This window comes from Melanotaenia boesemani, chromosome 24 (genome assembly GCF_017639745.1).
Source record: "Melanotaenia boesemani isolate fMelBoe1 chromosome 24, fMelBoe1.pri, whole genome shotgun sequence".
In the NCBI taxonomy this organism is placed as follows: domain Eukaryota; kingdom Metazoa; phylum Chordata; class Actinopteri; order Atheriniformes; family Melanotaeniidae; genus Melanotaenia; species Melanotaenia boesemani.
Genome location: NC_055705.1, coordinates 6,633,399 through 6,642,123, shown reverse-complemented (window position 1 = coordinate 6,642,123; position 8,725 = coordinate 6,633,399). Strand labels below are relative to the sequence as shown.

The window sequence follows — 8,725 nt, the reverse complement described above, 5'->3', positions numbered from 1 at the left end:
GGACAAAATTGATTTATGTAATGTGGATCTCGACAAAGGTCATCAGAGCTTATTTTTAAAAGTGATGTCCAATTTCAATGACAAAAATACAAAAACAATAAAACAAACCAAGAATCAACAGAAAATATTATTTGTAGTTCTAAACATATTTAGGGTGTTTTTGACTGACCTTTTCTTCTTCTTCTTCTTCTTCTTTGGGTTTTAAGGCGGTTGGCAGCTAACTTACTGGTGCATTACCGCCACCAACTGGACTGGGGTGTGGAACATGAGTCTTACCTGTCTAACGTTTAAAAAAAAAAAAAAAACTAAATTCTGTATATCAGTCCTGTACACACTTAGAAGAGCTGTGTTAAAAATATACACAAAAAATGTGTTGATACGTGTGTAACACATTCTGTTTGTATTTGAACACAAGATGTGTAATGTAAAAAGGGTTTACACATTAAATGTGTAGAGCCTTTTAACACATTTATTGTGTTGGAATTTAACATCAGCCTATGATGTTATGTTTCACATTTTTCTAACTCTAATTCAATTGTTTTTTAATGTAAGTGAGATTTTAAAAAAAGCATGTTTTCAGTACTTTGTATCAAATTAAATTCAATAGGCCAATCTTTTCTGAAAGATAGGCCCAGTTTATGAAAAATAAAAAATCTTCATAAACTTGCCCTCATTAAATATTTTATATCTGCCTTTAGAATTTGATACACTCCATGTACCTTTTTACCCTATTTGATTTATTTCTAAATTCTGTAATTTCCCTCTGAGATTGATAAAAATGTGTTTGATTGCTTGGTTGTTGTTTTTTTCTTTTTTTACTTTCTTTTATATATCAGTCACAGATTCCAGTATCTAAGTCAAATGAAAGTTTAGAAGAGACAACAGGCTAATGTTCCACAACTTTCCACCAGGTAAACCACTAACTGAACTATCTCGCTGTAAGAGAACTGGAGGACAGACTATCCACCTCTGCTCTCTATCCAGCCTTGTTTTCTTTCTCTCTCTGCCTCCACCATACATCCACAGCCGCTGTCACTGCCAGATCTGTATCGCAGTCCACATTAATACAGGTCTGGAAGAAATACAGATCCACTCGGCAGCGCTGCTCAGCAGCTAGGACCAGGTGGACTAAACCATTTAAGGGAAACATAGAGGGGGGATTCATTAATGTATATTTCCAAAACAAACACATATTGTGATACCACTGCATTGATTGCGTGGTTGTAAGTTTATTATTGAGTGCCAGAATATCTTTTCAGCATTAAAATTATATTGAGGTTCCCTTTGGGCCACCTTCGGTCATGGGGCCTTAGAATCGTTCACCCCCATCATACGGCGACGCTGTCAGTAGGTGTCGCCCTGTATTCGCGCTAGTGCCACAACGACAGAGGAGAGTCAAGATGGAGGATTCATCGCCGGGTTCGTCAGAGTACCTAGTAAGTAATTTTATAATTAATGGAATTATGTTAACGTTGTCAGAGTTAATCAAATTAAGTATAAAGGAAGCTAAAGTTATGTTGGAATTTCTGGGTTATGACACGAGTTAAGCTATAGTTTTAAGGTTTGGAAGTGTTAACTAGCTTGTTCTGTGATTCACCTTTAACCAGCTAGCTAACAAGAATTAGCACGATAACACAAAGTTTTTCCGTTAGTATTCCCGCTATAGTTGTTTGGGTAAGGATATACTTTTCCAGCGACTCACTTTTATATCACATAAGGATAATTTTTCTAAACTGGCCGCTCTTTCATTTTATCTTTTTTTTTTTTTTTTTTTTTGAAGGTCGTGTTTTCCCGCAGTTTTTCAGAATAGCCAATAGACTCTTTCACAGTCAACTTCCGCTTTGCGGCGGAGCGGGAGGTGGTATTTTCTATGGGGAAGGTGGGCCACCGTCCAGGGCGAAATCTACCCAATCTACTTGTTAATCTTTGAATCTTTTTAATGATTTTACTGTAATTCTTCTTACATAAAATTATTTATTTTATTAATTATTTTATTTTTTATACTTTTAATGTTTTATGTATACATTGAATTCTCTTGAACCTGAAAATGTGCCATACAAATAAACTTTCCTTTTTAGCCTTTTCATTGTTTCTCATAAATGTGGGAAAACGTGTTATACTTTTCCACTCATAAAGTAGTAGTAGTCCAGTAGTCTAACTGGGGGTAGAAAAGATGCTATGACCATCTGAATAGAATTAGATACGTGATGTGCATTTCGGAGTTGGCAGCTGGTGTTGTTTTGCCTGTCATTAATGGGAGAAATACGACACATAGGGTTGTTTAAACTATATTTTCTTTCAAAAAGCAGCCTAAAACATTGGGGAAAAAGTTTTTGAGATAACATGCACATGATTTTAAATATTGTGACTTAAAGGTGCTAAGGGCAGCCTGACAAATCTTTTCATCACTTAGGCAATTTATAGCAATTATTTGGTCAGAGATATGATTTGGCAGCAAGTTATGAATTAGGCATGTCTGTAGATGGTGTGTTGTCCATCCATTTTAATTTTTGTATGCTTTTTCTTTACAGCTTTCACATGACGTGGAATCTATTAAAGTCCTTGTGACAACTTTTAAAGATGAGAAAGAGATCTGTAAAAAGATTCTCCATGTTAACAGTGTTAAAAATCTAACAGAGCAAAGCCTTGCCTTGCAAACTGGTTGTGTTCTGGCCAGGTTTTTAAAGTACAACACTGATTTCAGGGAATACGTTGATGTGGACATGAATGTAGCCATTAAGGACTTTGATAGGTTCCATGTATTTCTGTCAAGTGGAGGACCTGGAAAACAAACCGGGGAGACTAATCAAAATGAGGTATGGATAATGTCGGTTGATAGTCTTTTAAACATATTGAGATATGCATAAACTAAATGTGATGCAGATAGTGTGTATTTAGCAAGTAGCCAGTGCACTAGAATAAAAATTAATAATTCTAGATTATCTATTATATTGTTTTGTTGAATTTTGAAATATATTTTTCCCCCTTATTTTCTTCATAATTTCAATGGAATTTTATTGTCACCTTGATAAAGGTTACTGCAAAAATGTGAATAATCGATTCTGTGTAGGCCCCCACTGATATAGAAGAGGTTGGTCGAACCTTGCTGCCCCTTCTGAGGAAAAAAGCCCCACAAATTCTCAAGGAGTATGAGACCACAGGCATCCTGTCAGTGCAATCCAGAAAGTTTCTTGTGAAGATATGCGTAGGGGATTTAGTAGAGAGGTGTGGCTTGTAAGTACCATATCTTTGTTCTCACCACTTTTACGTTTGCAGTAAATATGCTACATGTTACAGGTAATGGTAAAGTTCACAGAGGAAAAAGATGCAACTTTATGACTAAATTAACAAGTGGTGATGGTTTCTTCTTCTTTTCTTTGTTTTAAAGTTACCCTTTGAGTGCGGAGAAGCTGGCTGTTGCCAAAAGTATCATTTCCGCTTTCCCTTCACTGAGTGTACGTGTGGCAGGGCAAGGCGAAGGATTTGTGAGTAAAACCAGCAGTACAGCCTGTAAACAACTCTTAACACTCCAGGAATCATTATTTAAGGGGAAAAACACATTTAAAAAGTCTAAACCCCAATTATTTACTGTGTTTTCTGCCCTGCTCATTCTAAGGGTAACCACATATTGTTTATGTTTTTGTTGGAGCATTTAATTAATTGACAACTTGGGTGAATGGGATTTTTACCAAGATCCTAAAAATGTTCTTGAAAAATATCCCCCCAGCCCATCTTTAGTATTTCTATTCCACAGATCTTCTCCAGGGCAGCTTCAAGGTAGCCTGGCTATCGCAACTTCAATTCGAGCATTTAGTCTGGCCAAGAGCAAGAGAGACCCGCCTCTTTCAAATGTCGCTGTTGGTGATTGGTCGAAGCTTAAATCAATCAAAGCTTAAACCAATCACAGCACTCTTTTCTCTGACTTGTGTGTAGCCAGCGGGGCTAACAGACTCTTACCGAAGCCGGTCGGGAGCAAGGCCAAAACGTCTTTCCCTCCAATAAATGTGTCCAGGACTACTCGTTGCTCACATTTCACAGAGAACTTTTCGTTTAATGTGCTGAAAACCGAATCTCCTGCTGTGTCAAACGCTGCCACTGCTCCATGTTATCAATGTTGATAGTGTTGCTGCCTGTCGCGTCACCTTTTTAAAAGGAAAAAAAAAGCTTTTTCATCTTTCATTATTGTTTGGGAACGTTTTTAGCAAAACTTAAATATCTTTTATCTACATCCTTTTCACTCTTTATATTTTTCCTTTTTTACATTAACGAAATGTCTCAGTGCAACTTGATTACTTGATGAATTTAAACTTATATTTTCTCTAGATATTATTACATCTACCTGTCTAGGTCTGCAAGTGTGAAATTGGTAGTTTTTACTGGCACAGTACCCTTTTTGAAGGCAATGCATTGTTGTGCATGTCAGTGTCAAATAAATTCCAGTTTAAATAATATGAAGTGCTCTGTAACCCATGACCACTGATATTTAATTCCATCTTAATATTTAACTGTTGGGTACATATTCATACAATTTGGTTGTGACCCGTAGGTAATTAAACAGAAATGAACAGTAAATCAATGACACTATTTTTCCCCTCTCAGGAACATTTCTATGATCCAGTGTCCCACTGTGGATTTTTGGAGAGTAAACTGCGCAATCTTCGACGTAATCTTCAGCAAGAGCAAAGGCGATACAGAAAGCGAAAAGTGACCACAGACTCGGATGAAGCTGGGGAACCTGAGACCACGGAGAATGAAACCACTGACACAACTGAGTGGGTTACCCTGACCAAAAGGCTACGACCTTCAGCTGAGAACCTTTCAGCTATCAAGACAGGCATGGAGAAAACTTACATTCATCGCAGAGCCTGGATTAGCAGAGACTCCCCCACTGTTGAAGAAATATTTAACGAGTATCCACGATTCTTGGACACCCCCTGTTTGGTAGGTTTGCTTGTTTCCCTGCCAGTGAATTATTTTGTTAATTGTATAAATGTGAAAAAAAAAGAAACAAAACAAAAAAAAAACGAACAACCCCCCCCCCTCAAAAACAAAATACAGAACTTCAGTGTCACCAACACAGAGCAATATTAATTATGAGTCAGGTTAATGTACCTTGTGAAAGTTTTTAAAAATATGGTTTCAGAGGTGGATACGTGTGTTGTGGTTTTAGTATTTGGGTGACTGTAACATGTTTGCATCATTTTTCAGGAAAAAAAAAACATTTCAAACGCCATGCTGCCACAGAGAAGGCAAAATAAAATGAGATTGTTGGATACTGCAATTCATTTAATGCTTTTTAAATGTTTTTTTAGTTCCATATATCGCTTTTCATTCTTAAAGTATGTTTTTTGTTTTGTGGGTTTTTTTTTCTCCATGACAGCTGGACTCAGAGTTCGGGAGACTTACTGGTGGAAAGACAGACTTCTTTCTACGAAGATGGGAGGCCAGCATTATCCCCAAACTCAAATCTGTGGCTGCTTTGGAAAACAGTACATCCCCTCTTTTGAAGGGCGTTGAAGACAAATCAGAAGGTATTTTCATGCTGCTCTATCCCCTTTTTGTCAGAAAACTCGGCCTGTCTGTCTCTCACTCCGTGATTCACTCCTATCAGCAGGCTTCCTCATTTATGTCCTGTTTTGAATTGATCATTTATTAGGGCTGGATGATTATGGAAAAAATAATAATCATAATTATTTTGATTGATATTGAAATCACGATTAATGTGCACGATTATTCATTGATTTAAAAAAAAAGTGTTTATTAAACCACCTAAACTCAACCTCAAATATAACTTGTTTTAAAAAAATGGAAATAAATTAGAAACAAGTAAAGGAGTAAAATAATATATTAAAATAACGTTGCCAATAAAAAAAATCTATATGGATCCCTGTTACATACATGTGACATTAATCATTATTTTTGATTAAAGTGTTTTTATGATTGTGAGAAGGCATGATTGAAATCACGATTCAAATTTGATTAATTGTCCAGCCCCTTCATTTATAATTAATTTGTATGTGTTCAGGGTGGGATATGAAGCTGATTCAGGTGTTTTACAAATGAGACCGTTGGTCTCTGTCTGATTTCAGCTATCCACCAGAGAGAATATGACACAGTCCTATACACAGAAATGATTGATATTCACACTACTGCATTTTGATGAATGTTGCACTTTGTTTTTTTTTTATTGTCAGATGAGATTTGTTACACTGCCCTTTTGATTTTGGTACACCTGCTTCCGCCAGTTGGTGCCAGTCGATGCAGTTTGAGCTCTGCAATAACATGTCTTATTGATTTTGTACCGGTATGTAGTCAAGTTTGAATTTTAATTCCTCTATTGGTATGTAGACTACTTATCACTTTACTAAATGCATAATTTTTTCTTCTGTCTCAAAGCTTGGAACAAGTATTGCATCTCTTTTCAATCCTGTTGATTCATCCAAGACTCACCAACCCCAGCTGATGTGCATTGGAGATCTAAGGAGTTCATCCAGGCAGTATGTTATCATCGCCAAGAACGACAGGGTCACCATTCCTTTGGATGATGGTCTGGCCTGTGCATTGGACAAGCTTTTCAAGCTTTATTGGGTTTGTAACTTGTCTTACCCAACTCCACTCAGTGCTGTGTTTACTTTTTTGGAGTACATCTATGACCTGCCTTTCTCCACGCAAAGGAAAACTAAAGTACTGGAGTTGATTTCAAAGCTCAAAGCTTGCAAGTAAAATGTTTACCTGTCCTAAATGTGGACAGCCTGTGTTCACTGAGGTGAAAAACCTCATTTGGCATCTTCGTGAAATACACCTTTTATCAGACGGACAAAATGTTAACATTATATGCAGCCAGGATAATTGTCCAAGGACATATCAAAACCTAAATTCATTTTCAAAGCACCTCCATAGAGTTCATGCCACATCAACAAACACCACGCCAATACAATCTGCAGATCAGAGTGCTGCATCTCATAATCCCAGCCCAAATGTTTTAGAGATTTGCAGTGATGGACCAGTGGATTCTGATGTCACGTCACATTCAAGCAAAGATGCAGATCTTGGTAACTGTGCTGCCTCTTTTGTGGCAAAAATGTACTCATCATCAAACATGACCCTATCAGATGTGACAAGAAGTGTCAGCTGTGCAAAGGAACTGCTTGAGAGAACTGTAGATAATTTGCAGCAGTCAACTGTTTCTTTGTTGAGGAATTTGAATGTGTCTAATGAATGTAAGGATGTACAAGCTTTAATGAAGAAGTTTGAAGATGCAAAACACATATTTGATGATGTGGACACGCAATATAAAATGAACAAATACTTCACTGACAACTTTTCCCTTGTTAAGCCACAAGAAATATTTTTGGGGCACAGATCTGATAGTGTGAGGAAGGATGGTCAAATTAAACAGGTTTTGGCATCAGACACATGCCAGTATATATCAGTCATAGAGACTTTGAAGTTTATCTTCCAACATGAGGAAATGCAGGGCCTCTTTCTTCAGGATAAGAAGAGTCATGACAACAAAATGCGTGACTATTGTGATGGTTATCATTTCATGTCTCATTCGTTGTTTAAAATGTACCCTAATGCTGTGCAGTTACAACTGTACTATGATGATCTTGAAACAACAAATCCTTTGGGGTCGAAAACAAAAATACATAAGCTAGGAGCTGTGTATTTTACCATAAAGAACTTACCACCGGACTGTAATTCCTCCCTTGCAAATATTCATCTGTGTCTTTTGTTCAACTCAATTGACAGAGAGGTATATGGATTTGACAAGATTTTGGAACCACTTGTGGAGGATTTGAAACTTCTTGAAAATTCTGGACTGACAGTGAAATTGAAAGGTCACAACTATCAACTTTATGGTACAGTTTGCCTGCTAACAGCAGATAATCTAGCAATGCATACACTTTGTGGGTACCTTGAGAGTTTTTCTGCAAACAGATTCTGCCAGTTCTGCATGGTTGGTAAAACAGATGCACAGTTCATATATGATGAAGATGAAATGGAGCTGCGTACAAAAGACAGTTACCAACACCATGTCAGCTTAAATGAGCCAAGTAAAACTGGTGTTAAAAATGACTCCCTTTTAAACAAGCTTCGGTATTTCCATGTAACTGAAAACATAAGTGTTGATGTCATGCATGATGTTCTCGAGGGCATAGCACCTCTAGAGGTTAAACTCATGCTGCGCCATTTCATTTATGTGGAGAAAGTTATAACTCTGGATCAGCTGAATGAGCGGATTTCAAGTTTTCAGTATGGTTATGGAAATATAAAAAACAAGCCAAGTGCCATAATGAACTTGAGAACCAGCGAGAATCCAGTAAAACAGACTGCCTCTCAAATGTGGTGCCTTTTACTGGTCTTGCCTTTTTTGTTAGGAGATCTTGTGGACAGAAAAAGCCAGCACTGGCATTTACTGATCTTACTTAGAGAAATTTGCAGCATTATATTTGCACCAGTTGTTACAAGTGGGCTTGCTGTATTCCTAAAACAGCTAATAATAGAGCATCACATCCTCTTCAAACAGCTGTATGATGTTAATCTCACACCGAAACATCATTTTATGATCCACTATCCTAGGATGATAATGTTGTTTGGTCCACTTTCTAAGCTTTGGTGTATGAGATTCGAGGCCAAGCACAATCCATTCAAAAGATTAGCACATGCTATGTGTAACTTCAAAAATGTGTCAAAGACTTTGGCTTTCAAACACCAGGTACAA

The 8,725-nt window shown here is 37.1% G+C and overlaps 1 protein-coding gene across 2 annotated transcripts; it reads left to right on the top strand.

Moving 5' to 3' along the window:
• The first annotated feature begins 2,130 nt into the window (after positions 1 to 2,130).
• LOC121635572 lies at positions 2,131 to 8,413 on the top strand. 2 transcript variants are annotated; one of them, XM_041978826.1, is made up of 7 exons: positions 2,131 to 2,816; positions 3,071 to 3,234; positions 3,389 to 3,485; positions 4,600 to 4,941; positions 5,381 to 5,531; positions 6,246 to 6,304; positions 6,397 to 8,413. In XM_041978826.1, the coding sequence occupies exons 1-7, from the start codon at positions 2,724 to 2,726 to the stop codon at positions 6,721 to 6,723; spliced, it is 1,233 nt and encodes a 410-aa protein (XP_041834760.1). In that variant the 5' UTR covers positions 2,131 to 2,723; the 3' UTR covers positions 6,724 to 8,413. The 2 variants fall into 2 exon arrangements, with proteins under 2 accessions (XP_041834760.1, XP_041834759.1); XM_041978825.1 differs by having other exon boundaries at positions 6,195 to 6,304.
• The last annotated feature ends 312 nt before the right edge of the window (positions 8,414 to 8,725 follow it).